We start from the raw sequence: 26,291 nt of genomic DNA, 5'->3' as shown, positions 1-26,291 counted from the left end.
CTCAGCTTCCCAAAGTGCTGGGATTATAGGCTTGAGCCACCGTGCCCGGCCAGTAAAGCATTTTTACATTCATTTCCTTTAGTCTACATGGGAGGAGTAATCTCTAGACATGTTTTGCAGATGAGGAAACAATGTATAGAGGTGGGTTACAAACTGCAGCAAGAACCCTAGCCCACGTGGGTCCCAAAGTTGGCTGATCAGAATCACTGGAGGGCCAGGCATGGTGGCTCATGCCTGTAATTCCAGCACTTATGGAGGCCAAGGCGGGCAGATCACTCGAGGTCAGGAGTTCGAGACCAAGATGGTGAAACTCCTGTCTCTACTAATAGTACAAAAATTAACCAGGCGTGGTGGCATGTGCCTGTAATCCCAGCTCCTGAGGCAGGAATTACAGCTACTGAGGCAGGAGAATCCCTTGAACCCGGGAGGTAGAGGCTGCAGTGAACCGAGATCATGTCACTGCACGCCAGCCTGGGTGACAGAGTGAGACACTGTCTCAAAAAAAGAAAAAAGTATCACTGGGGTGCTTGTGAAATATGTAGATGACCACGCCCTCTCACCAAATTCTAAATCCGAAGGTCTGGGTCTGGACTTGAGAATCAATACTTTGGCCAGGCGCAGTGGCTCACGCCTGTAATCCCAGCACTTTGGGAGGCTGAGGCGGGTGGACGACATGGCAAAACCCCACCTCTACTAAAAATACAAATATTAGCCGGGCATGGTGGTGGGGACCTGTAATCCCAACTACTCGGGAGGCTGAAGCAGAAGAATTGCTTGAACTGGGGAGGCAGAGGTTGCAGTGAGCCAAGGTCATGCCATTGTACTCTAGCCTGGGCAACAAGAGCGAAACTACATCTCAAAAAAAAAAAAAAGGGGGAATCAATAGTTTAACAAACACCAAGGTGATGCTTATCTTCAGGCAAGTCCAGACATAGTGCCTATCACTGAATTTTTTTTTTTCTTTTTTTTTTGAGATGGAGTTTCGCTTTTGCCCAGGCTGGAGTGCAATGGCGCAATCTTGGCTCACTGCAACCTCCATCTCCTGAGTTCAAATGATATTCCTGCCTCAGCCTCCCAAGTAGCTGGGATTATAGGCATGTGCCACCACGCCCAGCTAATTTTGTATTTTTAGTAGAGACAGAGTTTCTCCATGTTGGTCAAGCTGGTCTCGAACTCCCAAACTCAGGTGATCTGCCCACCTCGGCCTCCCAAAGTGCTAGGACTACGGCGTGAGCCACTGCGTCTGGCCTCACTGAATTATTTACTTGTTTTTAAATTTCTCTCTTTTTTTTAAGAGGGTCTCGCTATGTTGACCAGACTGGTCTCAAACTCCTGGCCTCAAGCTATCCTCCAGCCTTGGCCTCCCAGTGTGTTGGGATTACAGGCATGAACCACCACACCTGGCCTGAATGATTTACTTAACACAGATTTTTTGAGTTCCAACGATGATGATGGTATATACTGTGTGACAGCAGGATGAACAAGACAGTTCCAACTTTAGGAAACTAACAGACTGTCCAGGGCTCGTGTGGTGGACAGCCCAGGTCTCCTGAATCTTAGGTGAGGCCCCCAGCTAGGTGGTATAGCCTCTTCCCCTAAGACAGAGGACGAAGGCTTGGAGCTCCTAGTTGAGCCTGCTGGACCTTTCTCCATTTTCTAACACCTGCTCAGGTCGCAGCCTATGGTTCTTTTGTTGTTGTGTTGTTGTTGTTTTGTTTTTTGAGACAGGGTCTCACTCTGTCGCCCAGGCTGGAGTGCAGTGGCCCGATCTTGGCTTATTGCAACCTTCGCCTCCCAGGCTCAAGCAGTCCTCCCACCTCAGCCTCCAGAGGAGCTGGGACTACAGGCGCACATCACCATGCCTGGCTAATTTTTATATTTTTGGGTAGAGACAGGGTTTCGCCATGTTGACCAGGCTGGTCTTGAACTCTTGGGCTCAGGCAATCTGCCAGTCTCAGCTTCCCAAAGTGCTGAAATTACAGGTGTGAGCCACTGTGCCGGGCCAGCAGCCTACAGTTCTTTTGAGCTAGAGGCATCCTGTGAAAGAAGCCAGGTGTATAGAGCACTTGGCTCTGTGCCTGGCACTTAGTAAGTGTTCAGTAAGTGTTGGCCAGCAGCTAACGTGTCTGTCAAGGCTAGGTAGGTGGGGGGAGCTGGGAAGAAAAAGAGCCCTCAGGTGTAAAGGAAAACGGATGGGGCCTGACACTGGAGCAGGGATTTACATTTCTTTAAAAGTCATTCCAGCCCTGACTTGACTTTGCACCTGGAAGGGAGGAGGCCAGACAAGGATCACTCTTGTGCAAATAAGGAAAGCAGGGCCCAGAGATCAAAGTGAGTGGCCCTGAGCCGACACCCAGGTCTTCTGTGGCCCTGCCACACCAGGCAGAGATTGGGGGATGTGGGCAACAAGGGTAACACCTTTCCTCCTGAAATTACTGGGGTGATGTCTGCCTGTGGGGGAAGAGCCTGATGAACCAGGATCATCCCGTTGGCTCCTTCGGGCTCCAGCTTCTGCTGAACACTCCCTTTTCAGACGAAGAAGTCATCGTCCTAGTCCCTCCTGCCTTCTGTCTTCCCCAGGAGAGCACTTCAGTATTTGGTAGGGCCAAGGGTGCTCCCCGAGGCCATCTAGACAGTGGCCAGGGAGGCTGCCCCGGCTACATTGGGCCAAAGTCGGCCTGAGGGCCGCGAGGATCCCTTGGCATACTCTTCCTGCTTCTTGAGGAGCCAGCGGTCCATTTGCAGCCTGAGTGGAGAGGATGGGGCAGGGATCCCAGGTGAGGCCGAGTAAGGAAGTCGCAGTTCTGACCTGGGAGTCTGCCAGGACAAGCCTGCTCTGTCTCAGCATCAAGGCCTTTGGTACCTAGAGGAGCAGGGTGCCAGGGTGTCCAGACCGGGCAAACCAGGAGCCCTAGATCCCGTCCCTGGAACTAGGTCCTCCGCCAGCTTTGCGGGCCTCCTCCGCACCAGGATCAGGTCTCGCCCATCCCCAGCAGGAGGTCTCTCTGCCCCCCACCCTCCGGACCGGGGTTAGATGATCTTAAAACTTCCCCGGAGGGAGGAAAGGTGGGGGCGGGGCGGCTGCTGAGGCCCAGGATATAAGGGCTGGAGGTGCTGCTTTCAGGCCTGGCCAGCCCACCATGCACGCCCACTGCCTGCCCTTCCTCCTGCACGCCTGGTGGGCCCTGCTCCAGGCGGGTGATGCGACAGTGGCCACTGCGCACCTGCGTACGCGGGGGCAACCCTCGTCGTCGTCGCCTCTGGCGTATATGCTGAGCCTCTACGGCAACCCGCTGCCGCGGGCGGACATCATCCGCAGCCTGCAGGCACAAGGTAGGCTATGCCGCTTGCCGCGCGTCCGCTGGGCACCCCGGGGCGCCTCCGCAGCTTCCAGCCGGCGGACTCGGGAAGTGCTCTGGGTTAGGGCCTGCGGCTCCAAGCCGGGTATGCAGCCGCCTGGGCGTCCCGAGCCCAGGGCCTGGCTCTGCGGGTGTCTCCGCGTCAGCAGGCTCCGGGAGCAGCGTCGGTGGCTGGGGGCGTATCCACGGCCGAGTCGGGTAGAGATTCTAGCGTTCAGGGTGTGTCCTCGACAGGGACCATAGTCTCTGAGTTTTGATTTGGGATTGCGCAGAGTGCAGCGCGGAAGGGTGGAAGGCGCTGATCGCTGCCGTCTGGTGAAGCTGCTTATCCCGGCGCCTGGGTCTGCGCATCTGTAGGATAGGTGTAATAAATAGCACCTCGTCTATCAGACTGTGGAATGCGCGCGAAAGGCTCAGCGCAGTACCCGGCACGGCACAGTAAATGGTCGTTGGTATTACTGAAATGGTTCTGTCTTGGCGAGTTTTTTTTCATTCTGCGAGTGAGGGTGAAGGGGTCCCGGGGTGTGACGTCGGGAGTATCGGCAGCTGAGCTGGTAACATCGGGGATTCGGGCTCACGGTCCGGAGATCAGGGATGGGCTGTCCCGAAGTCGCGAACTGTGGCAGCCTAGGGTCCTCCAGCCGCGCCGGGAAGGTGTCAAGTGTCTCAGTTAACCCCGGGTTCGGGGCCATGATTTGCAGGGGAGTGGGTGTCAAGGACGGCAGGGATCTGAGGGTATCGCCCTCGAGGACCTGGCAGCGCTTTCTGGGCACCCAGCGCGGCGAGCAGGTGGGTGCTGCGGCGAGGGAGCCCCTTCCGCGCCTCAATCCACATCCCGCCACCTGGGCAGTCGCGGCCGCCCGCGCCTCCCTCCGCCTGGGGGGGCCAGACGGCCCTCCCCGGGGCTGGGGCGCAATCCACATCGGCTAATCTGATCCGACCTGCCGCCTGCCCGCCCCTTGTGACCTGGTGCCGGGGGCTCCTCGCTCCCGCGTCTGGGGTCAGCCAGCCAGTGACCCTCTCCGGAAGGGTCATCTGGGGACCAGCCAGACCAGGGGACACCCTCGGGGACGGGGCAATGAGAAATTTGCTGAATTGCTCGGCCCCTCCACTGAAAAGCGGCCGGGGATGGGAGGGGTCAAAGAAGGGAGGGAGCGCTTTTCCAGTTCACTCCCTTCTGGAAAGTTCGAGATGTGTGCGGTGATGGACAGACATCTGGAAAACTGGGTTCTAGGCCTCAAATCCTGCTTCCTGATTCCCTGTTGTCCCTGGCGCGTCTTGGGTTCTCTTTCTGCCTTCCCTTCTGTAAATTAGGAGACTGCTCTCTTTCAGCTAAACGCTGTTTTTTGTTTTTTCTTCGAGACGGAGTCTCCCTCTGTCGCCCAGGCTGGGGTGCAGTGACACGATTTCGGCTCACTGCAACCTCCGCCTCCCAGGTTCAAGCAATTCTCCTGCCTCAGCCTCCCAAGTAACTGAGACTACAGGCGCGCGCCACCGCGCCCAGCTATTTTTTTTTATATTTTTAGTACAGACAGGGTTTCACCGTACTGACCAGGCTGCTCTCGAATTCCTGGCCTCGTGATCTGCTTGCCTCGGCCTCTCAAAGTGTTGGAATTAGAAGCGTGAGCCACCGCACCGGGCCTAAACACTGCTTTTGAGTGTATAGCAGCATGCGGCACATTTAGGTTGTGAATCGGCCTCATTTTCTAAGAGCAGTGGAAAGAGCCCGCCTGGAAGGAGACTGGAGGAGAAGTGATGTCCTAGCCCCACTTCTTCCATCTTGGGTTTATTTCGAATAAGCTGCACCGCAGTTGCGTGAAAGGGATGTCGGAGTCCGATTGGGTTTACATCTGTATCTGTTGCTGTTTAACCTTCGCCTTGGACCTTCAGTTTTCTCATCTGCAAATGGTGAGATGAGAGGAACAGTGAGGAGATTTAGAGAATGCTTGTGAAACACTTGGCACACGGGAAGCCACTGGTGGTAACGACCCTTATAATTTATGAAAATGTAGAGTGGGCACTCAGTGTCAGGCCCTCACAGCCCTATCTCACAGCCCTGTCTGGGGACGGTGTGTCCCTGACAGGAAGAGAACCCAAGGGCGTGAGCCCAGCCACTTTCTTCTTCAGAAAGGGAGGTGGGGCCAGGCGCGGTGGCTCACACCTGTAATCCCAGCACTTTGGGAGGCCAAGGTGGTCGGATCATGAGGTCAAGAGATCAAGACCATCCTGCCCAATATGATGAAACCCCGTCTCTACTAAAAGTACAACAATTAGCTGGGCATGGTGGTGCACACCTGTAGTCCCAGCTACTCGGGAGGGTGAGGCAGCAGAATCACTTGTACCCAGGAGGTGGAGGCTGCAGTGAGCTGAGATTGCACCACTGCACTCCGGCCTGGCCACAGAGCGAGACTCCTCTCAAAAAAAAAAAAAAAGAACTGGAGGTGGGCCAGGAGGACATCAGGGGCATCTGTGTGGCTAAGTCGGCATTCAGCATATGAATGGGTTTTTGGGTGTCCATGAACCCCTTCCTCATACCCACCTTAAAATCACATTTGTTGTATTTGGATGTGTTTGTTTTTTTTCTGAGAACATTCCTACCTTGTGTCAGGCACCAGTGACACCCACAATGTTAGAACTCTTATTCTCGGCCGGGCCCGGTGGCTCAAGCCTGTAATCCCAGCACTTTGGGAGGCCGAGACGGGCGGATCACGAGGTCAGGAGATCGAGACCATCCTGGCTAGCATGGTGAAACCCCGTCTCTACTAAAAATACAAAAACTAGCCGGGCGAGGTGGCGGGAGCCTGTAGTCCCAGCTACTTGGGAGGCTGAGGCAGGAGAATGGTGTAAACCCGGGAGGTGGAGCTTGCAGTGAGCTGAGATCCGGCCACTGCACTCCAGTCCGGGCGACAAAGCGAGACTCCGCCTCAAAAAAAAAAAAAAAAAAAAAGAACTCTTATTCTCAGATGAACCAGATAACCTATCATCCCTGTCCCAGGGCACCCTGGCAGCAGTGGGAGAAGGCAGGAAGGGTGGTGGAGTCACAGACTTCTTTCAGCAGGAAGGAGCGGTCACTTCCCTACCCAGCCTTGCCCACTGTCCATCCTGTTCACAGGGGACTTTGCACTTCTGTCCAGGTCCCATGTAGCCTGTCTGGACACCTTCATTTCTAACTCTTGGACGTGGGCAATAATAAGGCAGCTGATGATGGCCAGTGTTTATTGAACTTTGGTTGTGCTGGGCAAAGCACATTACATGAATTATCTCAGTTAATCCTAACAACCCTGTGAGGTGGCTACTCTTACCATCTCCCTTTTAAGAGAGGGAAACTGAGGCTCAGAGAAGGAAAGTAGCTTGACCAATGTCAAACAGCAAGTGACAGAATTTGAGCCATCATGAGGGGACTCAGGGGCCCCTGCTCTTAACCATTGAGCAGGATTGCCTTCTTCTAAAAGAGTTTTTTTTTTTTTTGAGACAGTTTTTGCTTTTTGTTGCCCAGGCTGGAGTGCAATGGCACAATGTCGGCTCACTGCAATGTCCACTTCCTGGGTTCAAGGGATTCTCCTGCCTCAGCCTCTCAAGTAGCTGGGATTACAGGCGTGCACCACCATGCCTGGCTAATTTTGTATTTTTTTTTTTTTTAGCAGAGACAGGGTTTCACCATGTTGATCAAGCTGGTCTCGAACTCCTGGCCTCAAGTGATCCACTCGCCTCAGCCTCCCAAAGTGCTGGGATTATAGGCGTGAGCCACCGCACCTGGCCAAGATAAAGTGTTTTTAAACTCACTGCCCCAAGCCTCCAGGTACAGGTGGCAGCAGTGGGTGCTGAGTAATGTTAGCCTCCTCCCCACACTTCTGGGGAAAGCTGCTAGTCAGGGGCCGGTTATTGCCTCCTATAGGTGCTAATGAGGAGGGAAGTGGAAATTAAGTGAAAAAGAGCTGCTGGAGTTGGGGTGGGAGAAGCTGCCATGAGGCTGAGATTGGGAGTGGCCCCTTTACAATACAAGCTGGATTTCCCAGAGAAATTCACTTCCTCTCTGACCAAAGATCCTCTAGGAGACAGTCAATGAATAAACTGTTATGCAGCCAGGCTAGAACTACATTAGAGATCATAACTACCTCCAGAGTCTATTCACAAAGAGTTACAAACGCCCTGTCTTATTTCTAATGAATAACACCTGACTTTTATTTAGCAATAAACCTTCAAACCTCTTTATTTCTCTGGGTCCTTGTGATAATCAGAGAGGGTGGTGCAGCATTATTCCCATTGCAAAGAAGACGAAACTGAGCTTGAAGAAAGTTCATCACTTTTTTTATTGTGACAGAGTTTCACTGATGTCGCCCAGGCTGGAGTTCAGTGGTGCGATCCCGGCTCACCGCAACCTCCACCTCCTGAGTTCAAGCAATTCTCCTGCCTCAGCCTCCTGAGTAGCTGGGATTACAGGTGTGCGCCACCATACCCGGCTAATTTTGTATTTTTAGTAGAGAAGGGGTTTCTCCATGTTGGTCGGGCTGGTTTCAAACTCCCGACCTCAGGTGATCCACCCGCCTCGGCCTCCCAAAGTGCTGGGATTACAGGCGTGAGCCACTGCGCCTGGCATCACTATTAAGTGACCTGAAAATCCACAAATCTGTGCTATTCCCAGACATCAGGGAAAATCAGTCCAGGATCAGAATAAATGGAGTGTGCTCCCCTACTCCTTGTCATCCAGTTTGGGTTTGGTTGTCTTGGGTGAGTGGAACAGGGCTGGGTGTGTGTGTCTTCCAGGTGATGATCTCTGATGTAGGTCCAGTCTGAGCATCTAACAGTTTATTCATCTATTGTCTCATAGAGTATCTTTGGTCAGAGAGAAAGTGAATTTCTTTGGGAAATAATCCACCTTGCATTGTAATGGGGCAACTCCCACTTTCAGCCTTCTGGAAGCTTCTGGGTGCATGCGACTGCTGTGTGCCCTAGGTGTGTGAATGACCTGGGAAAGGAATGGGCGAGCATCCTGTAGGTGGGTAGTCATGCCTAAAAAGCCTTTAGAAACCTATTTGTAAGGTTGCCAAAAACTCTTAGGAACCGGGGAGTGGGCAGAGGATGACCAGTCTTTGGCTCCTTTTTTTTTTTGAGATAAAGTCTCGCTCTGTCACCCAGGCTGCAGTGCAGTGGTGCAATCTCAGCTCACTGTAAGCTCCGCCTCCTGGGTTCACACCATTCTCCCTCCTCAGCCTCCCAAGTAGCTGGGACTACAGGTGCCCGCCACCACACTTGGCTAATGTTTTGTATTTTCAGTAGAGACGGGGTTTCACCGTTCACAGGACAGTCTTGATCTCCTGACCTTGTGATCCGCCCGCCTCAGACTCCCAAAGTGCTGGGACTATAGGCGTGAGCCACTGAGCCCGGCCCAGTCTTTGGCTTCTATTGCCTGTGCCTCCCTGAGAGCTCTGAGCTTTTCCATGATATTCACATTTAACTCAATGTGTCTGTAAAACAGGCCATTCTCTTTTGTCTTGTTTTTTTTTTTTTTTTTTTTTTTTTTTTGAGACAGAGTTTCACTCTTGTTGCTCAGGCTGGAGTGCAATGGCACTGTCTCGGCTCACTGCAACTTCTGCCTCCCGGGTTCAAATGATTCTCCTGCCTCAGCCTCTCGAGTAGCTGGGATTACCAGTGCAAACCACCACACTGAGCTAATTTTGTATTTTTAATAGAGATGGGGTTTCTCCATGTTGGTCAGACTTTATATACCAGAGGAGAGAGGGGAGGGGGAGATGCAACTCATCACATTTTTACTGACTGTCCTCTGGCTTTGCAAGTTATCTTGGAAGGGGGACTGGAAGAACAGTGATTCGGAGTCTAGGCTTGGCAGTTGGGCAAATCCAGGTTTACTCTTGGCTGTGCCACCTTCCAAGAATGACACCTTGGTCAGGTCTTTTAACCACTGTGAGCCTCAGTTTTCCTCATCTGTAAAAGGGACTCAAAAATCTTACCAATTCACAGGGTTGGGGTGAGAATTCGAAGGTAATTCTATATAAGGTAAGGCCTCCAGCAAGAGCTATGGTGGTTGTGACACAGACTGAGGCTAGGGGAGACCCTCACTCACCCTGCTTCCTTCCTGGTTTTCTTCTACCCAGATGTGGAGGTGGACGGGCAGAACTGGACCTTTGCTTTTGACTTCTCCTTCCTGAGCCAACAAGAGGATCTGGCATGGGCGGAGCTCCGGCTGCAGCTGTCCAGCCCCATGGACCTCCCCACAGAGGGCTCATTTGCCATTGAGATTTTCCACCAGCCAAAGCCTGACACAGAGCAGGCTTCAGCCAGCTGCTTTGAGCGGTTTCAGATGGACCTGTTCACTGTCACTTTGTCCCAGGTCACCTTTTCCTTGGGCAACATGGTCTTGGAGGTGACCAGGCCACTCTCCAAGTGGCTGAAGCGCCCTGGGACCCTGGAGAAGCAGATGTCCAGGGTAGCTGGAGAGTGTTGGCAGCGGCCCCCCACACCGCCTGCCACCAATGTGCTCCTTATGCTCTACTCCAACCTCTCGCAGGAGCAGAGACAGCTGGGTGGGTCCACCTTGCTGTGGGAAGCCGAGAGCTCCTGGCGGGCCCAGGAGGGACAGCTGTCCTGGGAGTGGGGCAAGAGGCACCGTCGACATCACTTGCCAGACAGAAGTCAACTGTGTCGGAAGGTCAAGTTCCAGGTGGACTTCAACCTGATCGGATGGGGCTCCTGGATCATCTACCCCAAGCAGTACAATGCCTATCGCTGCGAGGGCGAGTGTCCTAATCCTGTCGGGGAGGAGTTTCATCCAACCAACCATGCATACATCCAGGTGGGATGCCAGGCATGAGGGGAAGGGGAGGCAGTAAGCCAGCCTTGGGGGACAGGGCTCTAGCTTAGCTATTAAATGACTATGTTCCTGCATTCACAGTTATTCAAGCATCTCCAATGCGCCAGATCCTGTGCTAGGTACCAGGGATGTAGAGATGACCGAGTGTAACATTCTTATAAAGCCTGTATGGGGTCATGCGTCATTGGGTAGCCTTGAACACATTGTTTCCCTGGGACTTTATCTTTGTCTTTCATAAAATTAGGGGGTGGGGGTAGACCAGAGGGTCTCAGCACTTCCCTAGCCCTGACATTCTAGGAAAGGAAGAATCTGGACTTTGGGGACAGGCAGGCCTGCATTTGACTCCTTATTAGCTGTGTGATACTGATTAGGTTGCTTATTCTCTCAAGCTTCAATTTTTCCACCTGTAAGATGAGGAGGGCAATGCCATATTTCATAGGGATGCTGCAGGGTTAATGAGATGACATGCATATGACATGTAAAGTAGTTGGTAGGTAACAGGCACGTTTGGCTGCATTATGGGGCCATGGTTGGAATCACACTGTTCCAGCTACAGTATTTTGGTTGAGAATTGACTACTCATTCTACAGAAGTAGACAAGGCCAGCCAGGTGCGGTGGCACATGCCTGTAATCCCAGCACTTTGGGAGGCTGAGGTGGGTGGATCACCTGAGGTTAGGAGTTCGAGACCAGACTGACCAGCACGGTGACACAAAATACAAAAATCAGTCGGGTATTGTGGCACGTGCCTGTAATCTCAGCTACTCAGGAGGCTGAGGCAGGAGAATCACTTGAACCCAAGAGGCGGAGGTTGCAGTGAGCCGAGATCGTGCCATTGCACTCCAGCCTGGGCAACAAGAGCGAAACTCTGTCTCAAAAACAAGAAAAAGAAGTAGACAAGGCCAGAGGCTGCCACTTGGTGCCACTAGTCAGCCTAAGGTCTAGGAGGTGGTGGAGGAAGAACAGGGCTGGTGAGTTAAGAAAGAGAATAAGAGGCCGGGCGCGGTGGCTCAAGCCTGTAATCCCAGCACTTTGGGAGGCCGAGACGGGTGGATCACGAGGTCAGGAGATCGAGACCATCCTGGCTAACACGGTGAAACCCCGTCTCTACTAAAAAAATACAAAAAATTAGCCGGGCGAGATGGTGGGCGCCTGTAGTCCCAGCTACTCGGGAGGCTGAGGCGAGAGAATGGTGTAAACCCGGGAGGCGGAGCTTGCAGTGAGCTGAGATCCGGCCACTGCACTCCAGCCTGGGCGACAGAGCGAGACTCCATCTCAAAAAAAAAAAAAAAAAAGAAAGAGAATAAGATGGAGAGAACAGAAAATAGAACCTAATATGGTAGATCTGATGTTATAGGTGGCCCTGCCCTGCTGTTAAAGGTCATATGGGACCAAAATGTTTTCATTTTACTCCATGAAGTCTGGACTGAGAATCTCCTGGACTTGCAGTATATCCTCCATGCCAAGCCTCAGGCGGGGTTCAGGGTCTCTAGAGAGCGTGAGCACATGGGCTAAGGTCATACAAGGAGTCACCGGGGGCGCTAGAGCTTCCAAGGACCTGTCCTGAGCCTCACCCAAGCCCACTGATTTTCATCGCCCACCTGCAGCACCACAAAGACCCAGGCAGTTCCAATTGCCAACTCTGACACTCTGATCTAAAAAGATGTTACTAGACCACAGGGACAGGGCCTGGTTCCAAAATGCCAAGGTCTTGTTACCTTTCCTCCTATTGACTCTGTCCTTCTCTGGCTGACAGCAAATCCCATAAGAATTTCCACATGACTATTCTGCTTCATATTTCTAGAACTAAACCATGAGTTTCTTGGAATATTTTAAAAATTGGTATTCACAGCTGGGCATGGTGGCTCACTCCTGTAATTCCAACATTTTGGGAGGCTGAGGTGGGTGGATCGCTTGAGCCCAGGAGGTCAAGACCAGCCTGGGCAACATGCCGAAACCCTATTTCTACAAAAAATACAAAAATTAGCCAGGCAGGGTGGCATGCACCTGTAGTCCCAGCTACTCAAGAGGCTGAGGTGGGAGGATCACCTGAGCCCAGGAGGTTGAGGATGCAGTGAGCTGTGATTACACCACTGCATTCCAGCCTGGGCAACAGAGCAAGACCATCTCAAAAAAGAAAAAATATGGTATTTGCTTTAGATTAGAATAATAGGAGAACATAAAAATTAGCTACTACTAAAAAAAAAAAAAAAAAATTAGCTACTACCCTACCCAGATACATGTGATTTTTAAAAATCTGTTTAAAGGCTGTTTTCACAAAACAAGCACAGAGCTAAAGTTAGTTTAGACTTTAGAGTTGATGATATATTGGCAAGCTAATTCCTTTATGAAAATAATTTTCTTCTATTTTTGCACTCAGGAAATGACTTTAACTCCATAACTTTTTTACTCTTTACCCAGAAATACTACTATTCTGACCTGTCCATCAGGATGTGAATTGACATTCCTTTCCTTTCCAGAGTCTGCTGAAACGTTACCAGCCCCACCGAGTCCCTTCTACTTGCTGTGCCCCAGTGAAGACCAAGCCGCTGAGCATGCTGTATGTGGACAATGGCAGAGTGCTCCTAGATCACCATAAAGACATGATTGTGGAAGAATGTGGGTGCCTCTGATGACATCCTGGAGGGAGACTGGATTTGCCTGCACTCTAGAAGACTGGGAAGCTCCTGGAAGACATGATAACCATCTAATCCAGTAAGGAGAAAGAGAGAGGGGCAAAGTTGCTCTGCCCACCGGAACTGAAGAGGAAGGGCTGCCCACTCTGTAAATGAAGGGCTCAGTGGAGTCTGGCCAAGCACAGAGGCCGCTGTCAGGAAGAGGGAGGAAGAAGCCCGTGCAGGGGGCTTGCTGTATGTTCTCTTTACTGAAAAGACAGTGGCGAGGAAAAGCACAAGTGCGTTGAGTTCTCTACTGGATTTTTTAAAAACCTGTGAACCCCCTGAAACTGTATGTGAAAGTTGAGACATACGTGCATGTATTCTCAACATGGTGGGACGTTGAGAATACATGCAAGACATACGTACATGTATTCCCAACATGGTGGGAGGTGGGATGAGGTCACCTATAGCTTTCATGTATTCTCCAAAGTAGGCTGTGTGTGACCTGTGCCCCTCCCCAAAGATTAAGGATCGCTGTATAGATTAAAAAGAGTCTGTCACTCTCATTGCCTCAGGCTGGGTTGGGGGAGCCCCACAGCTTTCTGGCTGGCCAGTGGCAATCTACTGGCCGTGTCCAGAGGCTCACTGGAGTGGGTTTCTGCTAATGAGCTGTACAACAATAAAGCCATTGTCTAGTTCTCCTGGGCCAGCTGGTGCCTGTGAAGGCAGAGGCAGGAATTCATCCAAGAGGACTGGCCATGTTGGGTTACAGAAGCTGGAGCCTTCAGACATCCCCATGTCAGTCTGCTTAGGCAGACACAACCTGAATCTATTAAAGTTGGTGACAATTCACCTCAATCTCTCAATGTGTGCTATTAATGAGGCCTCTGAGCTTCCTATCCAGCAGTGGTGAAGGCCTTGCCCTGGGTGGCAAGATACTGGCTCTATGGTCACAGCTCAGCCACTGGAAGCTGTGTGACCTCAGGTGAGCAACTCACTGTCCAGACTCCACTTATAAAAGGAATGCTGGTGTGGGCCAGGCACGGTGGCTCACGCCTGCAATCCCAGCACTTTGCGAGGCTGAGGCGGGTGGTTCATGAGGTAAGGAGATCCAGACCATCCTGGCTAACACGGTGAAACCCCGTCTCTACTAAAAATACAAAAAAATGAGCCGGGTGTGGTGGCAGAGCGGGTGCCTATAGTCCCAGCTACTCCAGAGGCTGAGGCAGGAGAATGCCGTGAACCTGGGAGGCGGAGCTTGCAGTGAGCTGAGATCGCACCACTGCACTCCAGCCTGGGCGACAGAGCAAGACTCCGTCTCAAAAAAAAAGAAACAAAAGAAAAAGGAACACTGGTGAATTCTAACACATTCATATTAAATGTCTGTTGTCAGGCTCAGAAGAGCCATCAGCTTTAAGCTGTAGACTGAATAGGAAAGTCTGCCTTATCCCTATCTCCCTCTAAAGCTTATAAAGCCTGCTAAACCCAGTCCCTGCCATATGCCCTTAATATAACCTTTATTAGCTCTTTTGTTACTCAGGGTTCTAAGACGGACTTAATTTCAGGTTCCACATGGGCAGCACAGCAAAAGGAGCCTGAATGAGGCAGCTCTACCCCCCAAAACCCCTGACCACAGTATCTTCCAGGTAAAAAGACCTCAGAGGCAACAATTCTGGCTGGGTGCAGTGGCTCACGCCTATAATTCCAGCACTTTGGGAGGCAGAGGTGGAAAGACCGCTTGAGTCCAGTAGTTCAAGACCAGCCTGGGCAACATCGTGAGAACCTGTCTCTATTTAAATAAAACAAACAAAAGAAGCAATTCTGCTCTTAACAGCTTGATCTCATTGAACACTGCCAAAGCAGAAGCACTTTTTTTGTAGTTTCATGGAGCAAAGGGGCCACTTTATTGGGAATGTGAGCCCACAGTATATCTACCAGATCCTGCTTTCCCAAGAAGCCTACCCACTTACGCTACAGCCTTAAGAAAATGATTCCAATCATTTGTGAACCCTGTTGAGCTCAGAACCCTGTTGAACCCTGGTTGGGTCAATACCATAGTTGTGGCCCAGAAAGGGGCTGGATTTGCTAGAGCCAGGCCTGGGCTTGAGAAACCTCAGTGCCTTGATTCCACAACAAAGCTGATCCAGCTGTTCACTGCCTAGACTAGAAATAGACTGCCCAGACCCAACAATTCAGAATCACAACAGGATTCTGCATTTGACCATGTACAGAACAGCTGAGCAGGGGCAAACTTGTGAGGTCAGCTTGTCTGATCCCCATTCCTAAATGAGACCCCAGTGAGACCTCAGGGCCTGACCACACAGCTAGGGGTGGCAGGGCCAAGAGCTGAGCTCTGGTCTCTTGAGCCCTAGGGGCACTTACTGCTTAATAGCAACTAGAGGTTTGTGCTCACCTATCTTGGGATCCAAGCCTTAGCCTAACCAAAAATCTGAACCCAATTATACTACTGAACTAGTTCTTAGAAGCGAAAATCACCCCAGGACTTTCTTACATGGCTGGTGCCAGAGAGCGAAAGGTCAAGCTATTTGTAGCTACAGCTTGTGGGAGTGTTTACAGTCAGCGGCTCTACTGACTCCAAGAACAAACCCTTGAAGACAGGGCATTGCCTCATGTCAAACAAAAGTAGTGCACAAAGTAGTGAAACTCTGTGTTTTGCTGACCCCTGCTGAAAGCCCAGTGTTTGCTACGTCAGCAGCAGAGTCATTCTGTTGCCTGGACAGAAGTAATTGTGGCAAAGCCTACGTACTGGAGTCTAGGGAACAGCTCCAAGCTCTAGGCCATGTGTTTGCTGAAGGCTCTGTACGTCACACGAAATACTACCTAGGAGAATTGTGTCCTGTCTGAACCTGGGATGTTTTCTGTTGTTTTGAGATAGGATCTCACTGTCACCTAGACTGGAGTGCAGTGGCACAATCATGGCTCACTGCAGTCTTGCCATCCTGAGCTCCAGCAATCCTCCTACCTCAGCCTTCCAAGTAGCTGGGACTGCAAGCATGCACCATAATACTCAACTAATTTTTTAGATTTTTTTGTACAGACAGGGTCTCACCATGTTGCCAAGGCTGGTCTCCAACTTCTGGGCTCAAGCTATGGTGCAGTCTTGGCCTCCCAATGTGTTGAGATTACAGATGTGAGCCACTGCACCTGGCCTGAACCTAGGGCTTTAAGAGTATTCAAGAGTTATTTTAACTTGCTCTCAAGCAGTGCCAAGTCAGTTGTGAGAAAAGTTGGACACATTACACTCCTTGGCTGGGCAAGTGGGTGGGCCTGGCAGTACGTAAGCCTGGAGAAATTAGAAACATTGTTTAAGAAACAGAAGCACGGGATCCATAGAGATGTGGGGAGTGGCTGTGACCTTGGGATAGCACCCCTAACCTGGGGTTTGTCTCCATCTTTAAAAGTCTTTTCGGGCCGGCGCAGTGGCTCATGCCTAATCCCAGCACTTTGGGAGGCTGAGGCGGGCGAATCATGAGGTCTGGAGTTTGAGACCAGCCTGACCAACATGGTGAAACCCCGTCTCTACTAAAAATACAAAAATTAGCCGGGTGTGGTAGCACGCGCCTGTAATCCCAGCTACTCAGGAGGTTGAGGCGGGAGAATCACTTGAACCTGGGAAGCAGGGGTTACAGTGAGCCGAGGTCACACCACTGCACTCCAGCCTGAGCGACATAGCAAGATTCAGTCTCAAAAAAAAAAAAAGTCTTCCCTTTCATTAGCAGTAAGATCCTTATCTATCCTAATTGCCTTTAGGGCACAGTAAAGGATGTAGGAAAGGGCTTTTAAGGTTTTGGTACCATCTTCCCTTAGATTCTTTAGTTCTTCTACAGGTTCCATGAGTAGGTGGTAGCTGCAGTGCTCAAACCTGTTCCACTCCTAAACTTACACACTTAGAGGGAAGGGGAGAGGGGGCTGAATAATCTTTGGGTGTCCATGTCAACCAGGCTGTGCTTGAGTCCCTTAACTGCTGTTTACTGAACTGAGTGTACTAGGCACTGGGCTCTTTATGACATCAACTGGGCCTCACAACCACCTGGAAAAGTTACTTTTTTTTGAGACAGAGTCTTGCTCACGTTGCCTGGGCTGGAATGCAGTGGCGCGATCTCAGCTCACTGCAAGCTCCACCTCCCAGGTTCACGCCATTCTCCCGCCTCAGCCTCCCGAGTAGCTGGGACTGCAGGCGCCCGCCACCACGCCTGGCTAATTTTTTTGTATTTTTAGTAGACAAGGGGTTTCACTGTGTTAGCCTGGATGGTCTCGATCTCCTGACCTCGTGATCCGCCTGCCTTGGCCTCCCAAAGTGCTGAGATTATCGGCGTGAGCCACCACACCCGGCCAAACAGTTATTTCTTAATCTTAGTTTAGAGAAAACTGAGGCTTGTAGAGTAAGAATTCTGCTGGGTAATTCGACTACTAAGCTGCACAGCTGGAACTGAAGCTGCCTGATTCCAAAGCCTGTGCCCCAAACCTCTACACAGTTCCAATGGGAAAGCTTCCTCCAGTCCAGTTTTATTCTGTGGACCTCTGTTCACATGAAAGAATTCTTGTTCTCCGGACTAATATATGAGACCTGCTGGATTAGTAACAGCAGGGAATCTGACGCTCATGCAGCACAGCTTGGTTTGAGATACCAGGCATGATGGACATCTAACCAGTGCTCCCTGGGGCACAGGCAGCCCCTCGTCTGAGAAAGGAAAAGTTGTTTGGGCTTCCTCAGGACTGGTACTTAAGAGAAGGACATGCTTGGGTGCCATCAGCCCAGCATATACATGTTTGCTTCCAAGCTCCTGAGCACAGGACCCGGGTCATGCTCCCTGAGAGTCCCACCATCTCCTCTGCATACACAGGTCCACATGGACAAAGTGCATGCTCCGCAAGTGTGGAGAACTAACAGATAAAGAGCCAACTACCTCTGCCCATCTCCCAGCTTAAACTCCTGAAAAGTAAAATAACCTTAGCAGGATTTCACCTGATATTTTTTAAAAATTAAAACACCAAGTTGATACTCAAGATCTTTATTGATTTAACTATAACAGCAACCATTGATGAGAATTTAATTTTTTCCCTAATTTCCAAACATCTGCTGGTTTGGAAGGATAGTTAGAATACAAAAACAACTGATCATGGAATCACACAGGACTGCCTCAAGGACTGCGTGGTACCCTCTGCTATCCATCCACACACAGTGAAATGGATGGGAGGGATGAGGGGACAACACATCATGGGAGACAAAGGGAAGACCAAGGAAAGTGCTGGCAGTCTCTGCTCTTCCATTCAGAATGGATGGAACTGGGCCATTAGTGGCACTAAGACAGGGCAGGGTTTTTTTTTTCTTAAATAAAATATTTTAAAGATGCATAAAACGGACACCTTATCATGTGAGTGTCCTTTGGGCTCTTCAAGACACCTTCTTTAAGGTTTACCCCTGGAGTAGCAGAGGGTCTCCTCACCCAGGTGGAAAGAGATGGGCTCCATCTGCAGGTGAAGGAAAGGCACTGGCGCACGGCACTCAGCAATTCAGATACAGGCACCAGGTAGGAGCAGGATGGCTTACCCAGCAACCTGCCTCTTAGCTCCCTGCTAGTGTTCTTCCCTCCTCCCCTGGTTTCCAGTTAAAAGTACCCTTGGCCTGGGCTTTAAAAAAAAAGATTAAGCTGGAGAGAAAGGGGATACACTTGGGCAAGAATGGATATTTTGTGCTAGATTCATGGAATTTTCTAAGTGTCCAGGTGTTTTGGTTTTAAGCACCGGCAAGAGCTCCCTTTGGAAATTTCAGTGTGGCCAAATGATTATCAAGCATTGCAGCATCTCTCTGCCAGCCTCCCACCCTTAGAAAGGTGGCAGAGTGAGAGTTTAAATACCCTGGGAAATGTGTTTCATCTCAGTAATATTTCCACTGGGTATCCATGACATACAGTATGGTCTGCCAGGGCTGCAGGCAGAGAGAGTCATAAGCAAAGAGAATCTACAGACCCTCTGGACAGGGACTCATAAGCCTTCTCCTAAATCTAAGCTTTGCCAAAAGGTTATCAACTTCCAGGACCAGCCTAGAGAAATAAATTTAAATTCCAGAGAGTAGGAAAGGTGATGTAAATGATTAACTGAAAAAACAAGTAAGTATCAATAACTCTTAAAGTTTTCAGTTAGAAATTTCTGTAAGTTAGCCTCAAGAAACTCCACTACTAAACTGGAAAACCATGACTAGGAACAGGAAGCAGCCCTGGGGTAGAAGCATTCTAAAGAATTGTGACCCAACTGCATCAATATCTGATTTCATCTTTTATTAAAAACTGAGAGTTAAAGAACTGTAGGGATAACTAAGTCCACCTCAAAGTCTAGACAGAAACTGCCCTCCCAAAGAAGCGTTTCTTTAAAACAAATACCACGCCTTCCCAGATATTATGGGTAGGCAAGTGACTGGGTTTGCAGATTAATCAATAGCTGCTCATGTGCATGTAGTCCAGAAAACATGCCAAAGAAGGAAGAGCTCTGAACCAGACACAGAAAGGCAGTGTGGCTTCCTCTCTAAAGGGGAATGCAAAGGGCTAAGAGCCCTGGCTTCAAGCAGCTGTTATCCTAGATGAGGAAAATGGAAACAGATTCAATCTCTTGGATACTGCTGCCAACATGCTGAGCCCTTCACCAGTTGCCTTGATTTGAAGCAGGCCCTCTATGTATACTGGCTAAAGGATGGACTCCAGCAGTGAAACCCACATACTCAGCAGGCTGCATTCTAATGAGAATGAGGGAATTTAACCAATGGTGTTTGAGCTGGAAAGATAAGGTCTGAGAGTCTCAAAGAGCTGGAAACCCAAAAAAAGAGAAGACCAATCCACCTCAAAATAAGAAAGAAAAACAAAATTCATTTAAAGGTACTCTAAAGATGAGTTATTTACTTCTGGAAGAAGTATCCTTTTCTTATAGCTCCCTCAACAGCAGTACTTCTTATCCAAATATACTCTCAAGCAATCAGGGCTACAGATAAGAAAATGCTGGGAAGAGGCAGAGCAAAAATCCAAACAAGAATTTGCATATTTGGCCGGGTGCGATGGCTCACACCTGTAATTCCAGCACTCTGGGAGGCTGAGGTGAGTGGATCACTTGAGGCCAGGAGTTCAAGACCAGCCTGGCAAACATGATGAAACCCCATCTCTACTAAAAATACAAAAATTAAAAATTAGCCAGGCGTGGTGGTGCATGCCTGTAATCCCAGCTACTCGGAAGGCTGAGGCAGGAGAAACACTTGAAGCTGGGAGGCAGAAGCTGCAGTGAGCCGAGATCACACCACTGCACTCCAGCACTCCAGTCTGGGTGACAGGGCGCAACTCTTGCCTCAGGAAAAAAAAAAAAGAAAGGAGAAGAAAGAAAAGAAAAGAAAGAAGACTTGGTTAGGAATGAGTGCCAGAAACACATAGTAGCCATTCACTAGAATGTGCTGAACTGAAAAACCTAAGTTTGTCTTGAGGGAGAACACAAGACCAGTTCTTTAAGAACACATTGCCATCAAGAAGCCCAGGAAGAGATGGGCGGGCATGCAGGGTTAACCTGTGCACTGGATTTAGAGGAGCAATCAAGCACTGACATTTGTCATTCTCAGATGTTCCCTACTTTATTGAGTGGTTGCTTCCTGGGTGAGAGACCTGACCTGAGTCTGTTGAGACTGGAGAGACCAGGTACCAAGCACCCACTCTGGTGGGAACCTGGCTTCCTGATAACATCATCTATTTCACCTAAATGTGAACTGCTTTCTTTTCTTCAGCTCAATAGCTTAACATCTAATTCATGTTTGCTCCCTTTGCTGGACAGTCCCCATTCCCAACAAGACAGGTTTAGTGGCTCAGCTGGAAGGCCCCAGTTCCTTTCATTAATTCCTAGCTACAGGAAAATAAAAGTGGTAAATAAGTCTTACGGACACCAAGTCTACGACGTGCAAATAAGCATACTTGAGCTGTTGGTAGTTAGGCATATTATTTTCTACTACTGCTAGGAATTGCCATTTCTTACCACTCTCTCAAAACCAGCAGGTAGCTTTGGGGAGTGTGCCTTCTGTCCCAGTTTGGTTATGCACATCTTGGAGAATTGTTTTTGATGGCAATCTATCTTTCAGCCTATCTACATTAAACCTACCTCCCTGTTGACCTACTTTCATCCTCAGTTGGGGTGTGGTGCTTTTAAGACATGCCCATAAATTATTTGCTACTGCTCCACTGGGGTAGAGGTATGTGTAATTCCTCTCTCCTTGAGTCAAGGCTGAGCTTAGTGGCTTGCTTCTAAAGACTAGGATAACAAGTGATGGTGTGTCCTTTCCAAGACTATGTCTTAAAAGGCACTGCAGCTTTCTCCTGGCCCTGCCCCACGATCTCTGGGATCAGCTGCTCAGGGAGAAGCCAGGTGCCCTATGCAGAGACCCACATGGGAAGAAACTGAGGCATCCTGCCAACGGCCACAAAAAGAGAACTTGGAAGTGGTATCTCCAGCTCCAGCTGACTGCAGCCCCTGCTCACATCTTGACTGTAACTTCATAACACCCTGGGCCAGAACCATCATGTTAAACTACTCCCAAATTCTTAACCCACAGAAACACACATAATGTTTACTATTTGAACATACTAAATTTAGGGTAATTTGTTACACAGCAACAGATAACTAATACAGGTGGAAGGGCAAAACTCTTGGCTTGGAAGCCCAACACCTAGAAAGTCAGCTTCTCTGTATTTGTGCCCTTGAAAATGCTGTACCTATTTAAACAGCATGTGAGAACTGCTGAACTCAATAAACCACACTATAAAGAAGGCAGAACCATGACAATGCATGTCTGCTGTTGGAATTTGAAGGAAAGTCACTTCTCATTAAGATCAATTGTCCCCACAAGTATAGAAGCATAGGTTCCTCGTAAAAAGAAAACTACAAATGGGAACTAAGATGTTAAGAGCTGTCTCAGTCAAAGTGGTAACTTGAGTATTCCTTCCCTCTAAAAAACCCAGGACACATTCATTAAGGGTTTCATCTGTGAGGTTCCCTCCAAACATGCAGAGGCAAACCACCCAATGGACTCTGGCCTGTTCTAAAAATAATTCTATGAGGCATGACACAAAGGTATCATCTATTGGAAGTTTATCTCATATCTTGTGAAATTATTTTTTAAATGCCAACTTATGGAGGTCAAAGACTGTCTAGTAGTGGTGGCCTCTGGGGAAGAACTGCACCAAGCCTTAAGGAGGTCCTTGCAGAGAAGGGTAAGGGATTGAAGAGCTGCCGCATTATACAGCTGCCACTCCCAAGAAATACTAAAAACATGCCTTCTGATTAGGGGGTCACATGCAGAAGCTCCCCAAGACGGCAAGAAAAACGAAAATGGCATCTTGATACTACTAAAGCTCATGCTTTAAATCCATTCCCCACCATTTAGTGAGGAAGCCAAGTTTTCACACATAGCAATAAAGATCAAGAAGAGTTCACTCTTCCGCTCACTGACGGACTGACTGACTAGCTGCTAGTTGGGTCAAATTCCACAGGATGCCAAGGCCAGTGTATGAAGAATGAAAAGCTTCATTCCCAAAGAATCAGGCTCCCCAGGGTGCAAAGAGGTCCTGAGCATGCTTCTTATGTAAATTACAGCGCAACTTAGGTTTTTCCAAGAATTTGTAAAATGAGACTTGGAGTTTAATTAAACAGAACAGGGATACATTAAACAAACAAACAAAAAATACTTTTCTGATTATCAATTTTTTTGAGACTCAAAGCATCCCCAAAACATTGGAGATCCAGCTTATTCCTGAGACATCAACCATCACAAAAGATTTTCACTCTGAACTATTCACATTTTTGTAGCAGAAAACAGAACAAAGTTCTGCAGACATCCTTCCTCTCTTCTTTCTAAAATGTATTCACAAACAGGGTCTTTTCATAGTTCAAAAGAAAAACAGGTTTCTTTCTTGGCCAAATGGCTGTTACTCTCACCCTGGGATCTGGTTTTTTAATAAAAAGTTCAGGGCACCAAATCCAACCAGAAATTCCCAGGACACCAGTGGCTACTTAACTATAAGGGGATGGATGCTTTAGTCTTTCTATGAGGGGAATCATTCTCCTGGGATTATTATGCTGCTCAATAGTTCCAGGAGAGGTAGGTGGGAAGGAGGGTGAATGCAAAAGCTAAAGGGTCAGAGAAAAGAATGAGGCTTTCATGAACAACCCATAGCAAGGCAGAATGGTCCAGTTTTACAAACCACCCACTACAAACTCCAAACATGCACACTCAAAACTAGAGGGGAAAGGAAAGAGCTCCTGGGGGACTAGGGGAGACAAAAGATGGTGACATAGAACAGCAGACTCACCTATGAACATTTCTCATCTTCCTAACACTGGAAGATGTTTAATTAAAAAGTTGCTGTTCAAAATTGTACTGAAAACATATCTAAAAATAGGTCTGTAGTCATCTTAAAAATAAAAGGTCACTTCTCAGATAAGAGGAGTGACAGATATTCTCAGATACCAACACTTGAGGTATCTTTGATGTAAATTTGAAATGGCCTGGTAGAGAAAAAGGAAGGAAAGGAAGGAGAGAGGAAGACAGTGAGGAAGGTAGGGAGAGAAATTCAGAGTACAACAGGAAAGGCAAGAAAACTGGGAGGAACACATTTTTTAAGCCCATGCTCATCTATCCCAATAGCCAAACAAAGCAGATCCACAAAGGAAAAAATGCAGTTCTTTTCTAAGAACATTCTGAAAATCAACTTCAAACTCAAAACATAAGAAACTGCAATCTAAGAACAACTATCACAATGCTCACTGGACTTAAAAATGACGACTGAGACCGGGTACTTAAATGGGTCAACGTTCTTCAGAGGTCATTCTTAGGCATTTACCTGACAGAATACTATGATCAGGCTTTACCCACCAAGTGGAGGCTAAAGTGCCTCTATTACTTGGTATGGACCTGCTTTAGGAGCAGACAAAATCACTTCACTTTCTTGAAGTACAAGAGGACTCTGCCAGCAACAAGATGCAAGCAGGGAAGAGTGGCAGAAGAAGAGCAAAACTGGTTAGCAAGGGCTCTCTTCTGATGTACAGAGTTAAAAATATCTGTACAAATGCACTAAGTAAAAGAACGGGAAGATGAACTATAATACCAAAGACAGAAGACATTCCTCCCAGAGGAAAGAAAGAAAGTGGACCTCAAAACAGTGTCACAGGGTAATGCTACCAGAGTTGCACAAGCTGTGCTCTGTCCCAAGGGACAAATACCTCAAGGTAAAAGGGAAAGCAGCTCTTTTTTATCATTTCCCCCTGCTGGTAGTAAAGATCCCAAGCCCAGACTCTTGCAACACTGAACCATAGGTGGGATACACGGAGGAGAGACAGAGGGTAAGGAACACGAATGGTGTTAGGCCCACCAAGCCTCTGTATCCCTTCCCAGACAGGCAGTTGTTGGTAGGTTGAGATTCGATGTGGGACAAAATTACAGGGTAGGAGGGTGGCTCTCAATAAAAAACAACTAGGAAAGTCAGAGTTGAACTGTTGTCCTCTAAGGGCTGCTTAGCTCTACAGAAACACAGCCTTCAATCTAACCTGTTTAACTGGGAAGGGGAACAGGAAACAGGGAGAAGAAATGGTCAGATGAAGCTCATCTTCCCATCATTTGGCACCCAGAGGAAGAGGGGGAGGTGGAGACTGTAATGGGGACTGCTGGTATTGCCTCTTCTGTCTTTTCACTGTTGATCCTATTGGCCAAATCAGGTGCACACAAGTATCAGTGTTGCTTTTCTTCTAATCCTTGCAGGGGAGTCAGATGTCCATCTCGAACTGAGCATCATCCCCTAGTTAGGACAAATAAAATGGAGAGTTTAGCACATACGCAAAAAAGCACAACAGTTTTAACTGTCATTCCCTCTATCTGAGAGACAAAAAATAATTCAAACTGTCCCACTCTCTGCTGCCTTGAAACAATTACTCTGTTTTGCTTTGGCTGGTCTTAATCTGAAAAAGAAGAATGGCAGTTCCACTGCCCGTGGGGGGAAGCTTTGGGGAAAAGGACACAAGTGAAAACATCCCCAGTGTCTCTTTGTCTTCAGGTTGAATAAATAGCAGCTCCTGGGGAGCTCTTTGCTGTCTCTCAGGAGAGCACATTCTTCTGGAGGCTTTGGACTTGGCCCTGCTCCAAACTGACACTTTGTCCATTAAAAAACTCATCTGAAATATCACAAAGCAGAATGCTGGCCCACATCTAGGGGTCACTAAGTACAGTCCCTGAGGAGTATTTCAGGAGTTGGCCACTCCTACCTCACCATTCTGCTTCTACAGAGATAAAGAATAAAAGAATGTTTTGGAGGAGGGGTAATTTAGGTAAATCTTAAAGGCAGTTCTGGAAAATAGAGGAAATAAACCATACTGCTTTTCCTCATACTATAAAAAAGAAATTCATATAAGAAACAAGGTCTATTTGCCTGAGGGTGATGGAAATGGGGGCTAGGAAAATTCTTTTCTTTCTCTTTCTCTCTCTCTCTCTCTCTCCCCCCCCCTCCTCCGTTCTTTCTTTCTCTCTCTCTCTCTCTTTCTTTCTTTCTATTTATTTATTTGAGACGCAGTCTCGCTCTGTCGCCCAGGCTGGAGTGCAGTGATGCGATCTTGGCTCACTGCAAGCTCCGCCTCTCGGGTTCACACCATTCTCCTGCCTCAGCCTCCCGAGTAGCTGGGAATATAGGCACCCGCCACCACGCCTGGCTAATTTTTTGTATTTTTTAGTAGAGATGGGGTTTCACTGTGTTAGCCAGGATGGTCTCAATCTCCTGACCTCATGATCCGCCCACCTCGCCCTCTCAGAGTGCTGGGATTACAGGCGTGAGCCATCGCGCCTGGCCTGAAATTGTTTTGTTTTCTGTGTTATCCTTAGTCCAGTGAAGCCTAGGCCAGGTAGTCCTTAAGGCATGGTTTGAGAAGTCACTTTTGGGGTTTATCATACTGATTCTGGATTCTTTTCTCCTACTAACTACATCAGATTTATGATTTAGAATTCAGGGTTTTCAGAGCATTTCAAGAAACCTTTGGGGGAGGAGGGAAACCTTACAGACATACAACTGAACATTAGTTATAACCGAAGAACTGGCCAGGCGCGATGGCTCACACCTGTAATCCCAGCACTTTGGGAGGCTGAGGCGGGCGGATCACCTGAGGTCAGGAGTTCAAGAACAGCCTGAGCAACATGGCGAAACCCTGTCTCTACTAAAAAATACAAAAATTAGCCAGGCATGGTAGCAGGCGCCTGTAATCCCAGCTACTCGGGAGGCTGAGGGAGGAGAATCACTTGAACCCAGGAGGCGGAGGTTGCAGCGTGCTGAGATCGTGCATTGCACTCCAGCTTGAGTGACAGAATGAGACTGTGTCTCAAAACAAAAAAACAAAAAATAAAAACAACTGAAGAATCAATAGCTTCTTAACACAGCAAACAGACATTCAAATTCTAAGAGCCACG

The 26,291-nt window shown here is 48.7% G+C and overlaps 2 protein-coding genes across 4 annotated transcripts in view; one reads left to right on the top strand and one right to left on the bottom strand.

Moving 5' to 3' along the window:
* NODAL (nodal growth differentiation factor) overlaps positions 1-13,018 on the top strand; it is a 29,171-nt gene extending 16,153 nt beyond the window's left edge. For 2 of the 3 annotated variants that reach the window (XM_033208536.1, XM_033208535.1), the window contains exons 2-3: positions 9,473-10,170; positions 12,668-13,018. In XM_033208536.1, the coding sequence (XP_033064427.1) occupies positions 9,580-10,170; positions 12,668-12,820 (744 nt within the window). In that variant the 5' untranslated portion in view covers positions 9,473-9,579 and the 3' untranslated portion in view covers positions 12,821-13,018. Of the gene's footprint in view, positions 1-8,936; positions 10,171-12,667 lie in introns of those variants that run through there. The other variant, XM_033208537.1, reaches the window with a different exon arrangement.
* A 4,804-nt stretch (positions 13,019-17,822) lies between these two features.
* EIF4EBP2 (eukaryotic translation initiation factor 4E binding protein 2) overlaps positions 17,823-26,291 on the bottom strand; it is a 28,255-nt gene continuing 19,786 nt past the window's right edge. The window contains exon 3 of the mRNA XM_033208521.1: positions 17,823-24,639. Coding sequence (XP_033064412.1) covers positions 24,608-24,639 — 32 coding nt within the window. The 3' untranslated portion in view covers positions 17,823-24,607. The remainder of the gene's footprint in view (positions 24,640-26,291) is intronic.

This window comes from Trachypithecus francoisi, unplaced genomic scaffold, assembly GCF_009764315.1.
Source record: "Trachypithecus francoisi isolate TF-2019V2 unplaced genomic scaffold, Tfra_2.0 Lachesis_group9, whole genome shotgun sequence".
Classification (NCBI taxonomy): domain Eukaryota; kingdom Metazoa; phylum Chordata; class Mammalia; order Primates; family Cercopithecidae; genus Trachypithecus; species Trachypithecus francoisi.
Note: the sequence above shows the minus strand (reverse complement) of the source record. Positions and strands in the feature narration are given on the sequence as shown.